The sequence below is a fragment of the Tetranychus urticae genome, chromosome 3 (genome assembly GCF_039701765.1).
Source record: "Tetranychus urticae isolate SD_2017Ah chromosome 3, NJAU_TeUrti_SD_1.0, whole genome shotgun sequence".
NCBI classification, from domain to species: domain Eukaryota; kingdom Metazoa; phylum Arthropoda; class Arachnida; order Trombidiformes; family Tetranychidae; genus Tetranychus; species Tetranychus urticae.
This window is the reverse complement of record NC_142960.1, coordinates 1,563,268-1,586,758: the sequence shown is the minus strand read 5'-3', so window position 1 is coordinate 1,586,758 and position 23,491 is coordinate 1,563,268. Positions and strand designations below refer to the sequence as shown.

The following is a 23,491-nucleotide window of genomic DNA, read 5'->3' as shown; positions in this document are numbered from 1 at the left end:
TCAAATGACGAAGAAAATTGTTTCAATCAAAACGCCCTGACAATTAATATTGATTGATTATTTTGGAAGAAGAAAAATTAATATTTCTAAGTTCTTTGCTAGATGGAGGCACTTGATATGAAAAATTTGTTTACAATTTTTCAAAAAGATCCAAAACATGTGTTAGGTTGAGTTTCTTTGAATATTTTGTGTTAATTTGTTTTCTTCTTAATTATATTGTTAAATTATTTTCTTTTTGTCATGGATGCCACTGGTAGAAAGGACGTTATGTTGCCACAACAAATATCGTTGATTGGTATGATCCAGTCCAGATGTTCTGAGATAAATCAACTCATAAATGATATCACTAGTCGCTCACCTAAACTTGCTTCGCAAAGGCTTCCGATTCATATGAGGCGACGAGCTGCATCTCATAATATCAATCGTTTACCCTCAAAGGCTCGTAAATTAATGAGTAAATGGAATCAGGGACAAAAATCTGGAGAAGTGCCAGAGAAGAAGAAAAAGAAGCAGCGTAAAAGTAAGAAAGCTGTTGTTATTTCTCAAACGAAAAGAGAAGTTAAACCTGATCGAACATTGCTTCATTTGTGGTTCGTAAAACGATTTAAAATGCTGAAAGTGTTCAATTCTACTTTGCCATCTCATAACAACACTAAAAATCAACGTAAAATTCATAAACATTCAAAAGACGACTGCATTCATTTTTATCTAGCTCAATTCAAGTGTATAATTATCAAGTAAGTGTTACTCATCTTTCGTAATTTTATGTGACTAAAAATGCAAAAACTAACTTTTGATTTTTTTCGTAAACAGGATCGGGGATCTTAATTCACTTAGCCTGAAGTTAAATACAATGACTGGTGGGGATCTGCATCAGTTTTTCACAGAAACTTCGGAAGTTGGGTCCAGAAATGTCCATTTTTACGAAAACAACGATCATAATACCGAAATTATTGGACCTGTGAAATTGATTTATATCAAATCTGTTAATTTGTTACTCATCTGGAGCCATATTCTTATTCATGATAAAATTATGTCAGTTTCACTCGAAATTTTCAAGGATTCCTCGAATGTTCCTATGAATGGAGAAAAGACGTATCAAAATTTCTGTCTGTTTGGAGCTAAATCTTTGATTCATTTAAAAAACGTTTTAGGACAAAGCAGCTCCTTTTTACCAGATCACTTTGTGGAAGGAATCTTTTGGAATCCAAATTGGAGCTTTCCTAGTAAAGCAAATACCGTTCGTGAATCTACCATGAGCTTAAATGATTTTAATGGTCAAAAAATTTTCTTGGCTCAGCTGAAAAAGTATAAAAATAGGGAAGCAATAATTTTAACAGTGCCATTTTGTGACTCGAAAAATTTCTGGAACGAATTGGTCAGGAATCGATCTCATTTAGTAGGTGGACTACGAGATTTACAGACTTTATTCTGTGAAACAAGTTATTTGAATTTTCCATCAACCGGATACCTTGACTTATCGTTAGAATCTAATCCGGATCGCCAATCTTGGTCCAAAATAATGATGATCAATGCTCAAACGGACGATTATTTTTTACTGCGAGATATTCCTACAATTAACATTATTAAAAACAGTCTTTCTCAAGAAAAGGTTCAACATTTACTCCAATCTATTCCAAAGCTGAAACAAAGTTATTTATATGTTGAAATTGTCTGTCTTAACCGAGGTGTGCCTTCAAAAGGTGATATCATTTGTCTTCCTTCAGAAGATGATGTAAATAAATATTTCGGACGTGAGAAGATTGATATAAAATTATCGCAAATTGGATATGGACCTGAAGAGTCAATCAAAACATTTAAGTGTTCAGCATTAGAGAAATCAAGCCGCAGAGTAATTGGACTTGTTGAATATGGACATTTCTCATACGATGACGGTGTTGGAAAAGGACTGGCAGCAATAACTATATCTTCTTTACCTGACCTGATAAAACTCAGAAAAACTGAACTGCTGGCTTTAACCCGTTCACAAAAATCTCCAACTTTTAGATTTGTTAAAATATTGATTGATATTTTTTTAGATTTTTAAATGACGGTATGAAGTCTTGCAATGATAATATTTGACCAAAGAACATTCTTCCATTTACAAAACGTGTGAATAAAAATTTGTTGCATAAAAAACAATTTTGATTACACTTTGATTATCTAAATTCAACACAGAAATAGCGAAAGATTGAAACACGAAATGTTAATCCAAGAAACCAAAGTCTAACCAAAAATTTGAGTTTTACTGCAAAGCTGTTTCAAGCTGAAATATCTTATCAGCTCGCCGATGATATTTTACGGCTGACTGGCTGAGATAGACTTTCTGACTCAGAGACACTGACAACATTTTGCAAAATTTATATCATCGTTTATCTGTTCATCAATTTATCTTTATTATAATTAAGTGTTTTATTTGGATCATTTCTAACCAATTGTTTGTTTGACATTCTTATCTCAACTTCCCAGCTTCATTTAAAATCTGATGGTATAAGTTATATTTTGTTAACTTGATTATTTGTTTCCAGGTTTGTCATCTTTTTTTATCCTTAAATATGGTTATCACCTTCTTTTCCATCAATTTATTTGGATACATTCATTCAATTTCTACCTAGATAATTTTAATCTTCCATGGGTGACATCGTTTGGTTAAGATTAACGTTATTTACTGTCTAGATTATTTAATTTAATCTTTTATGATTCTCAGTTCATCCAGCAGTTTTGGCGCTCATCTACTGCATCAAACTACAGCCTTCAATGTACAGAATTTAGATTTAGGCGGTAACACAATTTGAGCCCATTTAAATACCAAGCAATTTTGATCTTTTAGCTTATTATTTAATAGAAATCACAACAGCTTTTCCTTTTAAGCGTCTTTTTCTGCATTTTTCCTGTAATTGACGCGTAATTACTAGATTATTGTGCTGTTTTAAGCGCCTATTTAACACTGGATTTCCTTAGTTACAGTAATGATGTTCATATTGTGCTATTATATCATATATTGATACATGTATTCTAGATATTGTTAATATTATCTACTTAAGTGTAAATCTGTTGCTAACCAGACTTGATGAGCAAAAGTTGGAGAATTTTCTTGTTATTGGTAGCTTATCTTCTAACAATGATTGTTTCTTTCTTTTAGTGTTTCATATGGCAACTCAACCCGAAACACCTTTGGATTTAACAAACGAACCTCTCATCATTCGTCGCACAAGCAAGAAAAGTAAGACCTTTTCTCTATTTACCTTTTAACTCTACTCCTTGTTCACTATTAACATCTCTAATTATTAACTATCCTCTCTTACTAATCAAAAAACCCCTGTCCGTCTCACACAACAACCCTATCTCGACATCTTACTAGAATATAATTTGTTCAAAGCTTCAGCTTCAGTAGATTCTAAGCCAAATGGTAATCATGAAGAGGAGATGAGCGCAAAAGATAAAGTAAATGATTCTGTGGATAATCATGAGCCGCCGCAGCAGGAACCATCTGATATAAACAAGCAGCCAATCAAACAAGAACGAGATGGAGAGAAGCAACAAACCTCTACTGAAGAGCCTGAAAAAGTCATTGAAAATAATGTGAAAACAATCGATGAAACCGCAATTAATAAAGATGAGAAAATTGGGAAAAAAGGTCGAAAAAGAAAATCTGAAGTTGCTCAATTGGTTGAAAATGAGGCTGCATCACCAAATCCCTTACAAAGAACTAGACATGGTCTCAGACCTTTACCTCAACAAGTTGACTATTATCAGGTTTGTTATGGTAATTTATTCATTTTGTTTTGCTAATGTGTCAATTTATTTTCCAACAGTCTGTCCTGGAGGAACGAAAAGCCAAAAGTGTCAAAGACAAGAAAACAAGTGAACCTGAACCTGAAGAAACTACTGTAGACGAAGAAGTTATCCCAGTCAAAACACGTAGATCTAGCGTACAAACTCGTAACAAAACTTCCAAAGACGATAAAACTGACGATATATTATCTAAAGAAGTAAGACACAGTTAAAATAAACTAGCTTTTATTTCATATTTTATTTAATTCAAACATTTTTTTCTTTTTTAGCATTTTTCGATCGGAGATATTGTCTGGGGTACTCTTCCTACTTTCAGGACATGGTTTCCTGCTCTACTCGTTTCACATTTGCACTGTGGACAAAAACCTCCAAAAAGTGGCCATGTTTGGGTATATTGGTTTGGAGATCACCAAGTCTCTGAAATTCCTCGATCCAAGATCAAATCATTTTTACCTCATTTTGATGAATTGAGCAAAGGTACATCTTCTTTGACAAGCCCACGGATGAAAGAGGCATTACAAGTCTTATCTTCTCGTGCTGGTCTAACCTTTGCTGTTGATATGAGCAGTGATGATGATCCTATGGCTGAATGGGCTAGAAATGGATTCAAAATACCTGCAGAAAAACAGAAACCAGACGTTAATCCGTTCGCAGCTGATCCAGCCAACCCAATACCTCCTCTAGTAGCCTGCTATTTACCTGTAGAGGCTTTACAAGAAGCACTTAAAACCGACGATCGTTTACAGCAAATCGCTTTCTATGAAGTTGAAAGTGCTGAAACTGTCGTTGAAAAAGATGAACCATTACAAATTCCAGAATTCAAATCATCTCAAGTATCGAGAATCAAGAAGAAAGAAATTACCATAAATGATATTTGTATTGCCTGCTGCTGTGATCATAATTCAGCAGCTGATACAATTAATGGACAGAAAATATTTCATCCATTATTTGAAGGACTTCTATGTAAACAATGCCGAGAAACGATAAAAACTACCATGTATGCCCCTGGAGCGGACAACAAAAATGTAAGTAGTCTATTGCCAAAACTGATTCCTAAACTAATTCTGATTTTGTTTTTCATAGTCTTTCTGTGCAATCTGTGGACAAGTTGGCAAATTAGCAGTTTGTGAAGGGGTCAAGTGCCATCGGTATGAATTTCAGCCATCCAAATTTATTCTAAACAATTGATTTCCATCAAATCATTTTTGATAATTCCTTTTATACATTTTATTTTTGATTAACGCTAATATTCAACTTCTTAATTTTTTTATTCAGGGTTTTTTGTTTTGTTTGTATTAACCTTTTCGTTGGACCTGAAGCTGAAACTGAGGTAAATTAGTTTGATCATTTCTTTTTCATTTCAAATTTACTAATTTTAAGCTTTCACTTTAGATTCTAAATGCCAAAAGCTGGGAATGTTTCTTGTGCAAAGAATATAATTTTCCACCTGAAAGCTTGCTTAAGCCTCGTTCTAATTGGCGAGAACTTGTCAAAAACATGTTCGATCCTCTTCTCTTTTATTTACAAAGAGAAATTACAACCACCAATAAAACACCTCTCAGAATTTTATCACTATGTGATGGTTTGAGTGCTGGTAAGTCTAAAAATTTATAATTAATTATTAATGTTTTATTAAAATCTTTTGCTTTATTCATCTTTCAGTAAAAAACGCTTTGAATAAATTGAATTTGAATATATCAGCATATTATGCTGTTGAACAAGATAAAGATGCAATATCCGTCGTGAAGCACAACCACTCAGACTCAATCGTCTTTTTGGACAATATAGAGTCCTTAACACCAGAAAAAGTAAGTTAAATTTTGCTAAATTGTTTTCAAAATTTTAAAATAAATGTCACTAATCAATAATTTTGTGCCTTCAACAGATAGCGACAATTGCACCCATCGATCTGATTATCGGAGGTACTCCATGTGTCGATATACCCACATCTAGTTATAATCGAAAAGGTTTATTCGGTAAGTGTACCAATGAATTTGTGTCTCATTTCAGCTCATTAATCATCTTGACTTGTTCAGTTCTTGACCTGTTGCGTCCTCTTCGTACTCTATATGCAAGCTTCAGTGTGTCCAATCACTCACCACTTTCTACCTCCAATAGCATTAGATTTTTAAACATTTACAGTATTTCAATATTTTCTCATGAAAATCGTGTTTCCTCTTTCAATATTCTGATCCATATCTGACAAGAGTGAATTTAGTGAAAAGCAAGTTCACCGATTAACTATTATCAAAGTAACTTTTTAGCTTTACAAACCTTCTTTAACCAATTTATCAACTTTAATAAAGAAGCTTACATATTATATTATTAACCTGAAATTATGTTTTAATAATATTTATTTGAGCATTATCTTATTCTTAAAAATACCTTCGGCTCATTACATCTGTTTTTCACTCTCCTGTGTTGTTGGTCTGGTAACTAAAATTGCAGTATTATCTGTTTTCTGGGTCAATCGTGTTAATTCAATTCTCTTTCTTCGGTCTTAATTTTGTTTTTCATGATAGTTCATTATTCAATGAACCTTTTGACCAGTTTCACTAAAAGTAGATAGTTTTAATCTAATTTAGGCCAATCATATCATTACCAATTTTTGAGGTTATCAAAGTTGGTTTTCTTCTTTTTCTTCTTACTTTTGATTATAACAAAATTCACAATCAAAGGTATTCAGTGCCCAATTTTGTTAGATTATATTCATTAGTTTGGAGAAAACTAAAATTAAATTCTTTTATGTTCAATGAAGTGAAAACTAAACACAGTGAGGCACTGGAATCATCAAACAGTGAAATATTGGGCTATTCAATATTAATCCTGAGTTGAAGGAAAATTAATTTACTAAATTGCTGGTTAAACCAATTAAATATCTCCCAATATTTGCAGACTTTTTATTATCGCTTACCTGTTAAAGTTTGCTTATATTTCTAACTATCCCTGGCCATTCATCAACATGATGATTACAATGAATGTCTGTCAGTAGTTTGCCTTATCAATTAGCTTCCTTGTCTCATTAATTGGGCTTTCCTCAGTCCGTCCTATGACCTTTACTATGAATAGCCTTGGGTCTTGTTAAAGGCCAATCCTTTGTCAAACTACCCAAACTTTGGAAATTAATTTTAATATAAATTTTAGTAAATTTAGTTAATTATTTACCTGTTTTCATCTTCATATCTTCATCACTTGTACATCAATTTCCTTCTAATATCATCTTTCAAGTTTGAGATTCAATCTAAAGCATAATTAATTGACTATAAATCACACGACTCATGAAATTTTTATTTTGTATTTTCTTCTCATGTAGATTTGAAACTTGGTGGACAACACTTTTTGCTTTTTAATCATATTCTTGATCTGATTCGCCATTTCAACAAAGGCAGACATGTATTTTTCCTCTTTGATAGCGTCGCTTCTTTACCGAACACAAACAGAGATATAATTTCTGATCTTCTCATGGTAAGTTAAATTTTCAGTTTCTCTATTTCAATTGATTAACCCACATTTTCAATTGTTATTACAGTGCAAGCCTGTTACATTGAGTGCAAAAAATGTATCAACGCCATCGAGAAGCCGTTATTTGTGGTCAAACATTCCAGGAATCAACAGGTAAAACTTAACAGTTAGATGAAATTTTTAATACATTTTATTAATTTCTTTTCTTTTTAATTTCAACTTTCATATCCGTTTTCAGGCCACTACATTCAGACATACATGATAATTATCTTAAACTTTCTGACTTAATTGCGTATCGTAAAACACATCATGATTTGCAAAGTGCTGGAAAAGGTAAAGATGAAATTCCAGCTGAATTGGATGATCCCGTTGAACTAGAGAAACTCCTTGGCTTTTCAGAGGGCTACTCTGATGTTCCAAATTTAACGATAACAAAACGGATTTCTGTGTTATCTAAAACTTGGTCAGTTCCTATCGTAAGCCATCAACTTTGGGCTTTGGTTGATTTTTTCGAGACAAAGTGAAATTATTCACTTTAACCAATTTTTCGACCCCATTACATGTTTGCGGGTAAACAACAATCCAAACTTGATATTCCTCTTCATTCACATAATTCTGATCTTTGATCGTGAACTTTCTTGTCATCATATTATGGCTCACTTTGCATGGTTCATCACCTGATTACTCTTAAAACGATTGAAACAGAAATTTATACGCATCCATCCTTTAACGACTCCTTTAGATGATTGTTATGGCGCATTTGCATTTTCAAACTCAACTTCTCAACTTTCAACAAATACAAGTGGAAAAATACGAAATCAAATTGTATTCTATTCGATGCTCTTAACCAATTTAATATTCTTTATTATAATACCATCATCATCCTTATTTACCCGATGTGACAAAATCAGACGATAAAAGTAGACAAAGTGAATGGATATTTGCACAACAATTTAGACCAACTTTAGATTTAGAAAATGAAAGGATAAACTCTTGTAATATTAATGTTAATTCAACATTTAAATCATCTTAAATTTTCTTCTTTTAATCCTGTATCTTTTACCTTTAGTTTGAATTTTCAAACTTGAAAAAAACAAATTGTTCCTCCTTGTTTTATATTGTACTCAGCATTGATCGCCTCTTTTACGCATGAGTTTTTTGAGAAAAAAAAACTTGTTGATAAATAGTTCAGGATAAACTGATTGGAAAAGTAAATTTTTTGAATTTAGCTTTTCCTCTTTACCCTTCTTTCATATTGCCAGCCATCAAATCATAATCAATTTTACTCATTATTGTTCATTGATATTCATCTTCAATCCTATCTTTAACAAAACCATTTCAAGTCAATACGAGCTGAAAGTGAAAATTATCAACAATTATGAAATGATAAAAGGTAACATCAGTCATCTTGTTTCCTTTGGCAAAAACAGCACCAACTTTGCTCTTCCCATAAGTAATGGACATGCAATGAAGCAATTATCAAATAATTGAAAATTCTTAATGTATGACTTTTAAATGGTTAATCATCATCTTTATCCACAAATAAATTAAAGACAAACATTTTATGTATAAATTAATATTGTGTACTTTTAATTGTACCTTTACAACAAAGTGAATCTCTTCACCTCTCAAGATTTCTCAAAGTCAACAGATTCAGTGCAGAAATTGTTGATAAAAGTTATTTGCACTTCGTATTTATCAGCATCTGATTAATTTCACCAAGAAATTAGTTGGCCGAAATCAAGAAATAAATCACAAATACTGGTTGAAAACATTTCCCACAAAAATTTGTGCGCATTCAAATTGGTACAATTTTAAATCAATAATCACATTAATTTTCACCTCCTCCGAGTTGACTTAGAGAGATGAAAGTTAAGGAGAAAGTAAAATGTCAATTGGTTGAATTTGCTGATAATAATTATAAAGTTAAGTGGATAATGATGAAAATATCAGAGAGTAGTGAAAATGGTGGTTACAATGGCGGAGGGACAGAAAAATATGAACAAATCATTTTACCCATTAATTTAATTGTAAACATGATCCGTATTTTTTCTCAGTCTATTCAATCTTCTCATGAGAATACAAGAAGAGAAAAGTGAGAAGATAATTATTGCCGTAATTGATGATAAAGCAACAACTAAACCATTGAATGGCATACAAACACCATAAACAACCTCTTCTCGTCGGCCTTCATAAATTTCTGGTAAATCAGTTGAATTGGGCATAAATGCTAGGTCAATCGAGGTGACAACTTGGAAGCCTTTTTTAACACTAACATGTGGCTCTTTTGAAGGAGACCTTTTTGAACGGAAGGATCGAGGTCCTTGAGGAAATGGTACAGAAGATGATATTGGTGTGGCAGTTGGTAATGGCGAGTGTGGATGAGATGGACGAGGATTGTTGTCCTGCCTCTGAATAGTGGCTAAAAAGGGTAAATTAAAAGATGGTAAATTGCCGAGGTTGGCTAAAAGTGATGTAGCTCTATGAAGTGGATGATTTGGTACATTAGGTTGACGGTAATTATTTTTATGTGGATTGTGAGGTCTTGGTGGTGGCGGTGGGATTCTGTCATGAGCTAGTATTGGTCGTTGTTGATGATGAATTATCGGATGTTGAGATCCCGGAGGTTGAGGTATCAAATTATTGAAAGAGGGTGGACCATTCATTGGACCACCAATTGGACCGATCCCTAATTGTAACGGGACAATTTGAGCAACCGGATTCTCAAGGTTAAGTCCTGGTGATGCTCCAGGCTGTGGATTTCTGTAAGCATGATTAATACCTTGTGAATCAAATTCAAACTGATTTGGATGATGATTAATTCGTTGGAAGTGTTGTTGTTTTTGATATTGATGTTGCTGTTGATTTTGTTGATGTTGTTGCTGATGATGATGATGCTGCTGCTGAGAATTTTGTTGATGCAGTTGATGAGGATGAGGATGATTCTTCACATTCTGGTTATTTTGATTCTGCTGTTGTCTAATGCCGGACATAGCAGGTTGCGATGAGTTACTAACTGAACCAGTATGACTTTGAATAATGTTGTTACTGATATTACCTGATGACTGACCTTTTTCCCGATCATTTTTAGTAACTTGAGATCCTGCTGAGACTTGTTTGTGTTGATGTTGCTTCTGTTGTTGATTTTGGTGTTGCTGGTGGCCTGTTTCTTTATTTAACGATAATGAGTATGGATAAGATGTCGGGGCAGGGGATGTCAAGTGCTCTGAACTTGCTACCGGAGTTAACTGTTCATTATTCAAAGGCTCATCTTCCTCATCACCATTATCACTATCCGGAGAAATGTTATCGATTCCAACTGACTTATCCTCATTATTATTAACATTATTATTACCATTATTATTATTATTATTATTATTATTGGCTTCACTCACCAATGGTTGAACTTCAGGAGCAAAGTGATCTTGATCTTTTAATTTTATGCCTGAAGCTTCAGCAAGTTCACGAACTTTCTCATTCTCTAATAATGATGCGAAATTTTTATTTGTATTAACCCCATCAATTAATCCAGAAGCAATTTTTGCCATTTCCATATTCACGCCGAGATCTTTGAAAAGAGCTGATGCTTTATCATACGCTTCACCTCCGAGGTTTGATAAATACTCTGTTTGATCACTTTCATGATTAAAAACTGGCTTCTCATCATTTGGTGTTGCCTGAGGAGGAGGATGATGAGGCGTTTGAGGGACAACAATTTGTTTATTTGTTGAGTGGGAATTTTGTGATGATGAACTGTCAACTCCTTTGGAAGAAAAGTCATCTTCATTAGATGCTGAGTCTTCTGAATTTGACACTTTATCACTAGATGATGAGTCAAGATTGTCATTTACGGAAACTGATGAATTTTTTAAACTTTGAGGTTCTTGATTTCGATAAACGGGTAATCTTTTTAAATCAAAATTTTGTGCTAGTAAATGATGAGGTATATTGGTATCGATAGCTGAAACTGGCGGTGATTGTGATGGTGCTTGTACTTTACTAGTGGGAATTGAATGGGAAGCTGAATCTTGTAAGTCCTGTTGATCATGTTGCTCTTCATCTTTAGCCTTTGAAACTGATGGACCAACTGAGTTTTGATTGCCATTAGGTCCATATGAAAATGATATTTGTTGCTTAAACTGTCTATCTGGTTGATGTTTGTAAGGTGTTTTCTGACAAGCATCTGGACAACCATGACGACAAACTTCAACCGTACATTGTATTTGAACGTTCATTGAGTCTGGGAACTTGAAAGCATAGAAATGAGAATATGAAATAACAGTTGCTTTACCATTTGGATCTTTCACTTTCTCAAATTTAGTTAACATTTTTGGTCTCAAGACACAACCATGTTCATCGGTCAAGTGAATCGGTGGTTTTACACCATCATGAGCAAAGCATGATTTAACTCTCATGTCAAATTCACCTCCATAATCATTAATTGCAATCACAATGGTCATGGGTTGTCCAACAGGAACAATTCGTGAGACTTCACGTCCCCATGGTCCTTTACCTTCTTGAATTTCCATCCAACAATCTATATCGTCTCCTTGGAAGTTCATTTCAACCACATCAAGATCAGCAACAGGAATGGCTGGACGAAAAGTTGCTGGTTTCTCATAAGCTTCAAACCATTCACAGCGAAGTCTTTTTGCTTCATCCCAAGCTTCGATAATATCCGTTCCATATTGAATAACAACGGTATTTTCATAGTATTTACCCTGAAGATCGGGTTTAGTTCCACACTGGTCATAATAAACTTTAAATGTGGCATGAGTCACTCCCGAATAGGGTTTAATATAAACACAATTATCTTGTCCATAAGTTCCTTTGGAAAAAACAATTCCATGGAATGGGCCAGCAAACTCGGCTCTAACGGTCATATGATCTTTACCACAAATAACGTCAAGAGCTGATAATTTACCAAGTCCATTTCCAGTTGGACCATCATCACTCCAATGGGCTAAAACACTATTAAAATTAATGATTCCGAGCTAAAATAAAAGAGTAATAAAAAAAGCACAATAAAGAGAGAGAGAAAACAGAATTGGGTTATTATCATCATGAAACTTTTCTTTCCATTGAACAAGCTTACCATCATTATCATCATAGCCATCATGTTATTCATCTTTACTGAGGGCCAAGAAAGCCCAACAATGGCTTGGGTTAACTTTTACTAGAAAACTTGAATGGTGAATATAATAGAGTTTTGTCTGTCATTTGCAATAAACTTGTATATTCATGTGAATGTGAGTAAATAAATAAAGCGGGCAAAAACAGATTGAAGAGTCCTTCTTGTTTTCTTGATCAAGGTTAACTTTGGAGGAATATATCAAGTTTATCGGCTGAATGATGAGTTACTTTTGGTTCCAACTTTGTTTTGTGTGTCAAAATTGAAACTGGCGATTGAAGGAGAGGGATGTGAGAGGTATTTTAAAACATCTTCAAAAGGTATCTGTAAAAAGGGATTGAAAAGGTATGTGGGAAAGAGAAGGAGGTCTTAAATAATGATGAGCACGTTGAACCGCCTTTTACGCCGGTTAAATAATAGTATTGGTAAGATGATCATTTAAGCAATGGGAAATAGAGATGAAGCTGATGATGATGGAGTAACGGTTAACAAGACAAGTTTATCATCTACATGTTTACATCTCATGACCTCTTAAAATAGAAGGTAAAGTTGCATGTTAAATCAGGTAAACTAAACCAAATAACGATAGGAATATATCCGACCAAGCTTAATCTTTACCATCGACAGTTATAATCTTTCCAAACCAATCATAATTTAATGAAACATTTTCTCCTTCCATTTTATTAAGTTGTCGGGAAAAAAGAACAGTTGATTAATAAGTGAACAAATTAACACAATAATCTAAATCTGGTGGAAATTGAGGTTTTACTTTTTAAGATTCAGTAGTCAGACAAGAACGTGATAAATCTAAAAAGAGTATTTTACTAACAAATCGAAGCAATCTTCTAAATTTAATGTAATTTTAATAATTTTGAAATATAAATTTTAAATATTATCATTGCTATTCAATATTCACTGAAATTTAAGTTGATATTTCAAAATTATTAAGCATTTGTCACATGAAGAATCTTATTGTCGATAATTTTCACCTCTTATGATTCAACTTTTTGCTCATCGCTTTTTACTTATTCCCGTATTTAAATATTTGGTATCCGATATTTCGATTCTTTAGAGTCTCATTGTTTTTGTTTGTGTCAAATGATTGACTGTTGATTCTAATTCAGTTTGCAAACAATTAACCTTTCAGTCTTAATTCAATAGTTTAACCTTATTTTGGTAAATTTGCCTTGTAACAATAAAAATCCAGTGAATTCACAGTTTATTGGTAAATTCATTAAACAACAGTGATATGCCAAAATGTAAATTATTCAATCTTGACTAAACTCTGTCTTGGTCATTTACTTGTATCCTACATTTTGGGCTTTTACAATTGTTAATTCTTTGATTATTGGATTCTGTTTAATAGACGTTCAAGATGCAACCCTAATTTGTTTAAATCAAAGTTTATTTGAAAGAGATTATCTTTCTAAATTGGATTCAACAATGAAATGATCTGAAAATAAACATGAAACGAGTGGTTACAAAACATGATGCAAATTGTGCTGGTCAACTCCTAAAGGGCAATAATATGAGTGAAAACTTGTTGTTACCAGTATGGGATACCATAAATTAGCCGTTAATAGTATTTAAATCAAATTGATTTGCTCAAGTTGAGATGGTTAAAGTAAGTCAAGTATTGTTGATTCATTTTTTTCTGACATTCTAAATTGAAATGGAAATGTAGAATCTGAGTTTAATTGAAACAATTCTAATAATTTTGATGAAATGGGATCAAACAATTGATTCTATTTTTAACTGGTAACAGGTTTAACTTGGTGAAAATTGATTACTAATCAATTGATGATCATCAATTGAGGATCAAAAGCTTTAATAGCTTAAAATTGAAGAGAGAAATACATTTCATGAGAAAGTTTTTCTCAACACTCAAATTGTGTTATCTATTATTGAATTGTCAATAAAAAGTTGAACAAAAAAAAAGGGCAACTATTACACGTTTTTGCTCCAATCAATTTTAATTTACACTATTAGCCCATTTCTTGGCTAATTAATTTACCCGCTCATTTTGACTTTCAATCATTGGACAAAATATCTCTTGCAATAACCTTACCCAGCTATTGTCTAGAGTTGACATTGGCCTAACAATGGTTTCTGTCTGATGCTTTGTTTTGTGATTATTTCATTACATTTGTTTATCTACTAATTTCCTCAACCAAAAGTAAGTCTTAAATTTAATTATCGCTCTAATCTGAAAGTTTTAGCTTTGATGAACCACTTTAAAGACAGTAAGAGGTATTTGTAGTTCCAACGTAGTCATCTCACTTCTATTAATAGGTTATGGTCATTTTCATTCTCAACTTTCTTTTCTATTGTTATTCTGATTATTTTTATCATTACCTTTATACTGACAATGCTTAATTTGTTTTCTTAGGTCAACCTGTTAAACGTGGTGACAATCAACTTGCTGCTGTTGATGATAATGATGTTATTACGGTTATTAAGGCCTTTGAATAAGACATAAGGATGATGGAAATGCAAGGAAAACTCGTTTCACCGATTCAATGTTTACATTTGTGCTCCGTGTTGGAATCCATTTTTAACAATTCAAATTGTAAATTTATAACTAATCAGGAGAAGCTGATAATGATGTGGCTGATAAAGATGAAGATGATACCTTTTTTGGGCTCTTACCCTGTACTAAGGCTAGTAATACCAGGAATAGCCGCAGGGGAAAGTAATAAGTTAATCGTGCGTTTAAACGGCGCAACCAATCGATGCACAACCATTTATCTGATCATTTTTCTTAATCATCTTCCTATCTTCTTCTTGCCTTGAAGCTTACTTTTTGTTTATTCAAGTATAATTATTACAAGTTCATCACTACCATGATCATGATCATTATTTTTCCAGATCTTCGAAGGAGACAATTTTTCTTTTCCTTCCTATTGGAGTTTCTCCTTTACCACCTAACCCTTGTTACGATGTTTTTTTTCTTCATTTATCATGTTATTCAAGATATTTGGCTTTTTTGGAACCTTGCAAAATTGTAATTCAACTTACTGTTATCGTTGTTGGTGCTGAATCTTCCTCTTTTTGGTTGTTCTTTCAATTTTGATCTAGTTTTACTGTTGCTATTGATACAAAGTAAAAAGGTAAGTTGCTCTGGATCTTTTACTCAACAGGTAAATTGAGTCTTTTGAATTTTGGTGAAAAAGAGAAGAGCCAAACGGGAAGAATGGTGAAAATGAAAGAGTAATCTTCTCTTTAGATGATCTTTTTGTTGTAAACTTGACATTAAATTACAATATATATATATTGCTGTTGAATGCAACTCAGCTGAAGCATGATAAGGATCTTGATTAAAGTGTATGTGACAGGAAAAATCAATCAACCGATTATGCATTTTAAATAATTGAAAGCTAAAATTTTTACTTCCATTATCTGGAATCGTAGACATGGTAAACAAATAAAGGACAGTTTTAAGAGTTGTAAATGAAAACAAACTTGAGTCACATTTAGATGATGTGTTGTCACAAACTGTTAATAATAAAGATACAATCAAGGTTGGTTAATTGAAAGACAATGATAAATTGTAAAATTCAAGTAAAAGTAAAATTATTTCCAAGTTGTTATCGATAGTCAAATCATGACAATTAATGAGTAGTGAAAGGGTAAATATGGCAAAAGCATTACAAGTTTTCGATTTATAAATTTGATTGAAAAAATATGAATAAAATATTTTTAGGTTCCATGTTGAGATATGAAATATGGAATTGAAAATTGTCTAAAAGTTTAAAAATTCAATTACAATTGTAATCGACTAATTAGAGTTCATCTAAATTACTTGATCAAACGTTCTCTTACTTCCTTGGCTGCTTCAACCATATTTTTGAGAGCTGCAATGGTTTGGTCCTCGGTCCGAGTTTTGAGTCCACAATCTGGATTGACCCAGAACAACTTGGTGTCAACTACTTTCAATCCTCGAGTTAAAACGTCCGACATTTCCTCCTTTGATGGGATTCTTGGACTATGGATATCGTAAACTCCTAAACCAATTCCTTTAGAGTATTTAAACTTCTCGAAAGCTGAGATCATTTCTCCGTGACTACGCGAGGTTTCAATAGAGATTACATCAGCATCAAGATCAAGGATACTTTGAATTATATCTTGAAATTCACAATAACACATATGAGTATGAATTTGAGTTTCTGGCTTTACTTTACATGTAGCCAAACGGAATGATTTGACTGCCCAGTCAAGGTAATCAGACCAATCAATCTTTTTTAGAGGTAAACCTTCTCGAACTGCAGGTTCATCAACTTGAACCAGATTAATGCCAGCTGCTTCAAGAGCTAAAACTTCATCTCTCAACGCCAGTGCAATTTGGTAAGACACTTCATTACGGGGAACATCATCTCGTACAAATGACCAGTTAAGAATAGTAACCGGGCCAGTTAAAATACCTAAAAAAGTACAACAAGAAAAGTTCAATAGATTGATAAATAGGCAAAACAAAACGTTTAAAATGATCACGTATATCTAATTAGAGGGTTTATCATTGAATAATCATAAACATTTACCTTTAACTGGCTTGGAAGTCAATGATTGACAATAAACAGTTTCTTTAACCGTCATGGGCTCTTTGAAGCTAACATCACCATAAATGATAGGAGGCTTAACACATCGTGATCCATATGATTGTACCCATCCATTTGATGTGAAAGCAAATCCAACCAGCTTTTCACCGAAATACTCTACCATATCATTTCTTTCAAATTCACCATGAACCAAAACATCAATTCCAATTTCTTCTTGAATGCGAACCCATTTCTCTATTTGCTCTTTTATGAATTTTTCATATTCTTCGCTAGATAATGCACCTCGTTTGAATTTATTTCTAGCCGAACGAACTTGAGTGGTTTGTGGGAAGCTACCAATTGTGGTGGTTGGCAAAAGAGGTAACTTAAGGCTAGCTCGTTGTTTTTCAAATCTCGATTCAAAAGATTCACTTCTTTCAATTCCGATTGATTTTAAATTTTCCAAACTAAAGTTTATTTTGATTTTACGACGTTCATCTTCCAAATCTTTCAAAGCAGCTGCAGCTTCATTGAAAAATTCGGTAACAGAGTCAAGTCCTTTATTGCAAGCGTCAGCTAAATGTTTAAGCTCAACCAATTTTTCATCACTGTATGCAATAGAATTTCGAAGGAATGGCGCAAGTTTTTTCTCACCGGTTGCTGAAACCTAAAAAGATGGTCAAAAAGGTAATGTTTCAATGAAAAGCGAGACTAAGCAAATCATAACAAAATTAATAGCTAACCAGAAACAATAACAAAAACTTTGTCTAACTATACAATGTATTTTCAATAACTAACTATTTTTGGTTGCACAGTCTAATAGCATGGGTTAGTTTGATGAGTGTGTTAAAAAAGCTAACAGATCTAACAGATGTATTGGTAATTATAATTAACACCTGAGTCTTGGTAGTATTACTCCATAGTTTGGATTAGGACTATAGTAGACACTTGTCTTAACTCTGTTGTTTTATCATCATGATTTTCATCAAGATTTTGTTTTATAATTTTCTCGAAAAGTGCAGACAGCAAAGTATTCAATCTAATTTTGACAACTAATACTTAAGTTTGTGATGTAACTCGAATAAAAATTATAAAAAAATGACTGAGTGAATCTACTTCTCATGTTAGTTAATTTTGGTCAACTAAACGCTTAAAATTTATGACTAAATCTTCAAGAATATAAAGGCATAGTAGTGTATTACATATGATGGGGGATACTAAATGTAACAATAACTTACAGGTGTTGTTAGAAGTGAGCATGATGGTTGAATCCAAATTCGTTCTGCAGGTACGAATTGGAAAATCTTCTGAATTAGCTTGTATTTTTCCATGAGATCACATCTCCAAATATTACGACCGTTGATCAAACCAAGTCCTAGAATCTTGTCTTCTGGGAATTTGAATGTTTCGAGGCTTTTCAAATTTTCTTTGTAACCATGAACAAAATCCAAACCGATTCCAGCAACTGGAAGTTGAATGATTTGCTCGTAGTTTTCCAAAGAATCAAAGTATGTCTGTAAAATTATTTTCAATTTAGGAACAGCAGTTTTAAACTCTTGGTAGACATGTTTGAGTAATTCCATGTCTTCATTTGTGATATTGACAACCAAGAAAGGTTCATCCATTTGAACCCAATCACAACCTTCAGCTGATAGCTCTTGTAACGTTTGGATATAAAGAGGTAACAATTTATGAACATATTCCGACAAAGTTCCATAATTTCCCTTCGAAAATTTGGCAAAGGAAAGTGGCCCAATGATAACTGGTTTACCATTGATGCCTAATTGTTGCTTGGCTTCGAGAAAGGCTTCAAGGGGCTTGTTGTGAGTAAGTTTTAGCTCAACACCTTGTTCATATTCAGGAACAATATAATGATAGTTAGTGTTGAACCATTTAGTCATTTCACAAGCTACATTCTCTTGAGTTCCTAAACAATATAAAATATAGTTACGAATTAAATATTGCCAATTGTACGGATAAATTACAAGTTAAAATCAAGAAATAAATTTATAAAATTTTGTCACTTACCTCGAGCCATAGCAAAATAGGTTGCCAAACTGACTGGACCCGTAGTATGTTGGTATCTTTTAGGAACGACATTAAACATAGCTGCCATGTCAAGAACATGATCATAGAAGGTAAAATCATTGACAGGAATCAAATCAACACCTAGATCCTTTTGCTTTTGTAAATTGGCTATTCTAAGATCTTTCATGTCTTTAAGAAATTGCTCTTGACCCAAAGAGCCTTGCCAAAAGGATTCAAGACATTTTTTCCATTGACGGTCAAAACCAATTCGTGGATATCCTAAATTGCTTACCAACAATTTACCCATGATGACAATTAGAAAGTGTTGTAAAATATACACCAAATAATAGTAACTAAATTAAAAGAACACAAAGAAAGACAAAGAAATAAAAAGAAACGTTAAAACCAATGGTTAAAGAGAAAGAGTCAAAGTGAAGTGAACTCTGATGTATGCTGATGTAGCTGGTTGCTAACAGAGAGAAGAGATTTTGTTATTTCGTCTTTACTCACTTGGTTAAAAGGTAACTTGTCCGACGGCCTTTTCTTTGGTTATGATGATAACCAATAAATGGTTGAGCTTTTTAACAAGTAATCATTCATCAGACAACATGATCAACGCCTTCAATTTTTCACATCTATTTACAATTTACAATTAACAGGGAATCTATTTCTTTTGCACTCAGCTCTCTTCTTTCAGCTAATTGTCAAATGGTCGTCAAATGTTGAGGTTAACTTGACCGCGTTTGAGGTCCAGTTCATCAACCTAAAACTAATTAAATTTGATATTCTTTTAGTTTACTTTAATATTTAATCTTTATGCAACAGTCTCTAGTTAATTGGATTTCATTGAACATCACTAAACAGCATCATTTTTCAAGTTAAACTTTGCCTTTAATGATTGCTGAACACCCTAACCAAGTAGGTTGAACTGAAGACCAAAAAGCCCAACTACTAGCCATTTCCTAATAATCCATTCTAAATTAGTAATATAAATCTGAGCCACCTTTTTTTATCTAGATTATTGCCATTTAACTATCCATTTGTATGGTAACAGTGAGTAGGACGTTAACATTTCACCGTAGGTTAGGTGATTGAAATTGATCAGCTTGCGGTTGAAATAAATTGTGTTAAATTGTGCAACTACTGGATAACTAATCATCTAAAATTCCTGGATATCTGGAAATCAAGGTGGAAAGACCAACCATAAAAGACCCAATGTTTTCTGGTTGTCTAGTTGATTTAGGAAAACCTTGAAATTTTAAATTATAATCAATCTGAGACCAGATTCCAATCAAACAGACTCTTGTATCTTAATATTTCACGTGAACAAATCAAATTTAAGTCATGATAAAGCAATAAAAACAGAAAAAGTTACAGACGGATCAGATTCCAGCTGATTTCAGGCAATATCTTCATAACTGGTTATAGAAACAATGTACCACTATTTTGATTGCTGTATCTGCTCGATTGACATTTAATTATTGATTATAATTACCCATAACATGAGACATCCATGTGAATTCCGTTCGATCTTAGTGAGCTCATCCCAGATTGACTTGTCTAATCTTTACTTGTTGCAATTTTTTGATAAATGAGCTGGAAGAGTAAAATTTTTTGATATGATTAATGTCATTTAAATCAGATGCTCATTAGGGTTAATAGTAATGTATCGATTGATGACCCGGTCTCAATTTTAAATAATGTACAATCAATTTCTTGTGGTAAGCTTTGATGAACCAGGTAAATCTGATTATAACGGACATGATATCTTTTCTGTTGTTATTAATAATGGCAAATTGTGTGTCAGTTACGTTTGATTAGAGTTTTAAATTATACTGATTGGTTTATTAAAGATTCATATTTCTAATAATGGTAACAGTAATAGTGATCAACATCATCTTGACATTGAATAAATGTAATTGGAACTTGATAAATCAAACTCGTGAGAGCAACCGACTCTAATTTGTCTTTTCAGGTTTTTCACTTCATTTGCTATGCAACATGATTTATAAAGAATATAATATCATCAGTAATTTTATAGAAATATTTCTATAGATATTATAATAATATGGATTGAGTTCGTTTCCAGCCAGCGTTTTAAGCACAGATGATAATCAATACACTATTGTGTATACAAAGTACAATTATGGCTTGAATGTAAAAATATTATGTATTTAATGTACAGTAAATTCACAATTCACACTTGGGCAAAGATATTCTTAGGGAAGTAATTCAGTTGGACCTTTGATTCCTTTCCATTGATCAATGTTTTCACTTTTAGCTTGATAATAAACAATAGTTGAAATTGCTATTCCACAGCAAAAACAGTTTTTATAATCACTTTAATACAATGTAACAACAGCAGCAATGTCAACACATGTTGATAACACATTCTGAACATTATGTACAAAATTAGATGTAATGAGATTATTTTGCTGATAAAAACTATTGAAATTAGATGTTTTAGATCGTAATATTAAACCAATTTATTTAATGAACGGAAATTTAAGATTTAAAATGAAATTAGGTTCTGCTTTTAATTTTCGCGCTCCATTGAAAGCTTTTGTTGAAGAAAATTGAAAGCCAAGCCGGAATGGAGAAGCCGAATGAGCTTCTAACAGCTGAGGCTGTAAACATCATAAGCTGAAAAATGGAAATAAATTCACGTTGAGTTTATTGTTGACGTAATTTAGACTATTTTCAAATTGTTTTAATAACTTAGTTATTGCTTGATCTAACCGATTTGCCATCAATATGGGTATTTTAGAGAGAATTTCAGAAATTGAAAAGGAAATTGCTAGGACCCAAAAAAATAAAGGTAAATAAGAGTTGATTGTGATTTTGATTTTGTTTTAACGTGTTTTTGTATTTTTCTGATTTCAGCTACTGAATACCACTTGGGTCTCTTGAAAGCTAAATTAGCAAAATATAGATCACAACTATTGGAACCTCAAGGGAAAGGTAAAGATAAAGGAGATGGTTTCGATGTCATGAAATCTGGTGATGCCAGAGTTGCACTAATCGGGTTCCCCTCTGTTGGAAAGGTAATTTATTAGTGATGCTGATAGCTTAATACACCTTCTAAACTATTGCCTTTCAATTTCTTGTCCAGTCAACATTGTTGAATACTGTAACCGAAACTAAAAGTGAATGTGCGGCTTATGAGTTTACAACTTTGACATGCATTCCTGGCGTTATTCAATACAATGGGGCTAACATTCAGCTTCTTGATTTACCTGGTATCATTGAAGGAGCTGCTCAAGGTTCGTACCCGTTTATTAATAATTAAGTATATTGACTAAAATGATTTCTTATCATATCACAGGAAAGGGTAGAGGTAGACAAGTTATCGCTGTTGCAAGAACTGCTGACTTAGTTATCATTATGTTGGATGCAACTAAAAGTGAAGTTCAACGACAATTACTTGAAAAAGAATTAGAATCTGTTGGAATTAGGTTGAATAAAAGGCGTCCAAATATCTATTTTAAGGTGAGTTCTTTCCTTAACTTGTATTCTGACACTTTTAATCATATACCAATTTTTTAGGAAAAAAAATCTGGAGGAATCTCATTCAACGCTACCTGTAATTTAACAAAACTTGACGAAAAATTGGTCTATGGAATTCTTCATGAATATAGTTAGTTTCCAATTTCAACTTTCCATAAAATCCTTGCTAACTTGTTTTAACTTCAACTTTACAGAAATGTTTCACGCGGAAGTCTTGTTACGTGAAGATTCATCGACTGATGATTTAATTGATGTTATAAGCAAAAATAGGGTGTACCTTCCTTGCTTGTACGTTTACAACAAGATAGATCAAATCTCAATCGAAGAAGTAAATAAATTGGCCCATCGACCTGATAGTGTGGTCGTTAGTTGCAACATGAAACTTAATTTAGACTACTTTTTGGTAAGACTTTGGGCTTATCTTGCTTTGATTCGAGTTTACACCAAAAAACCTGGCAGTAAGTCTGATTTTTTTTCATTTATGTCGACTTTGATTTACATCCTACATTATCAGTTAATATCCTCTTATTTGTTACTTTATTCTAGATCCTCCCGATTTCAATGATGCATTAATTCTTAGAAGAGGAGCTTCTATTGAACATGTCTGTCATGCTATTCACCGTTCTATTGCCGAAACGTTTAGATATGCTCTTGTCTGGGTAAATATGATTTATAATTTTCTATAGTTTTGGTTTCTTACAAAACTTTCAATCTTTCCAAGAAAAGTTAAAAACTAAATCATTTTTTATACTCTTTACAATAATTACAGGGAACTAGCACTAAATACAGTCCACAAAGGGTTGGCCTTTCACATATTGTCCATCATGAGGATGTTGTTCAGATAATCAAAAAAGCTTGAAGCTTTGAAGCTCTGATATATGCATATGCCTTCCAAGAATGAACCGGAAAAGTTAATTATTTAAACTCCAAAGAGAGGAAAATATTGTTACTCAAATTGCTAATATTTTACATAAATGATCAATTTCTTTCATTTGTGCATTAAGTTTTTATGATTATTTTTTACGAAAATATT

The 23,491-nt window shown here is 32.8% G+C and overlaps 5 protein-coding genes and 1 long non-coding RNA gene across 9 annotated transcripts; 4 read left to right on the top strand and 2 right to left on the bottom strand.

Moving 5' to 3' along the window:
- Positions 1–168: 168 nt before the first annotated feature.
- On the top strand, positions 169–2,142 carry Pop1 (POP1 ribonuclease P/MRP subunit). Its single transcript, XM_015933554.3, has 2 exons — positions 169–737; positions 814–2,142. The coding sequence occupies exons 1-2, from the start codon at positions 241–243 to the stop codon at positions 2,045–2,047; spliced, it is 1,731 nt and encodes a 576-aa protein (XP_015789040.2). The 5' UTR covers positions 169–240; the 3' UTR covers positions 2,048–2,142.
- Positions 2,143–2,334: 192 nt separating this feature from the next.
- On the top strand, positions 2,335–8,830 carry LOC107365877 (DNA (cytosine-5)-methyltransferase 3B-like). 4 transcript variants are annotated; one of them, XM_015933449.3, is made up of 13 exons: positions 2,343–2,528; positions 3,143–3,223; positions 3,386–3,756; positions 3,816–3,992; positions 4,065–4,820; positions 4,879–4,943; positions 5,071–5,125; positions 5,188–5,389; positions 5,458–5,603; positions 5,681–5,771; positions 7,109–7,260; positions 7,325–7,410; positions 7,496–8,830. In XM_015933449.3, exons 2-13 carry the CDS (start codon positions 3,151–3,153, stop codon positions 7,779–7,781), a joined length of 2,460 nt encoding a protein of 819 aa, XP_015788935.1. In that variant the 5' UTR covers positions 2,343–2,528; positions 3,143–3,150; the 3' UTR covers positions 7,782–8,830.
- Positions 8,818–13,386, bottom strand: LOC107365876 (uncharacterized). Its single transcript, XM_015933446.3, has 2 exons — positions 12,353–13,386; positions 8,818–12,251 (listed from the first exon to the last, which is right to left on the bottom strand). Exons 1-2 carry the CDS (start codon positions 12,383–12,385, stop codon positions 9,282–9,284), a joined length of 3,003 nt encoding a protein of 1,000 aa, XP_015788932.2. The 5' UTR covers positions 12,386–13,386; the 3' UTR covers positions 8,818–9,281.
- An 893-nt stretch (positions 13,387–14,279) lies between these two features.
- On the top strand, positions 14,280–15,406 carry LOC149093144 (uncharacterized). Its single transcript, XR_016199529.1, has 2 exons — positions 14,280–14,564; positions 14,778–15,406. It is a non-coding gene; the product is annotated as an uncharacterized LOC149093144 (long non-coding RNA).
- Positions 15,407–15,860: 454 nt separating this feature from the next.
- On the bottom strand, positions 15,861–19,497 carry LOC107365926 (uncharacterized). Its single transcript, XM_015933497.3, has 5 exons — positions 19,462–19,497; positions 18,952–19,304; positions 18,162–18,850; positions 16,927–17,590; positions 15,861–16,809 (listed from the first exon to the last, which is right to left on the bottom strand). The coding sequence occupies exons 2-5, from the start codon at positions 19,256–19,258 to the stop codon at positions 16,187–16,189; spliced, it is 2,283 nt and encodes a 760-aa protein (XP_015788983.2). The 5' UTR covers positions 19,259–19,304; positions 19,462–19,497; the 3' UTR covers positions 15,861–16,186.
- A 2,102-nt stretch (positions 19,498–21,599) lies between these two features.
- On the top strand, positions 21,600–23,449 carry LOC107365904 (developmentally-regulated GTP-binding protein 2). Its single transcript, XM_015933480.3, has 8 exons — positions 21,600–21,769; positions 21,835–21,995; positions 22,064–22,214; positions 22,277–22,440; positions 22,498–22,588; positions 22,653–22,916; positions 23,005–23,117; positions 23,228–23,449. Exons 1-8 carry the CDS (start codon positions 21,706–21,708, stop codon positions 23,315–23,317), a joined length of 1,098 nt encoding a protein of 365 aa, XP_015788966.1. The 5' UTR covers positions 21,600–21,705; the 3' UTR covers positions 23,318–23,449.
- The last annotated feature ends 42 nt before the right edge of the window (positions 23,450–23,491 follow it).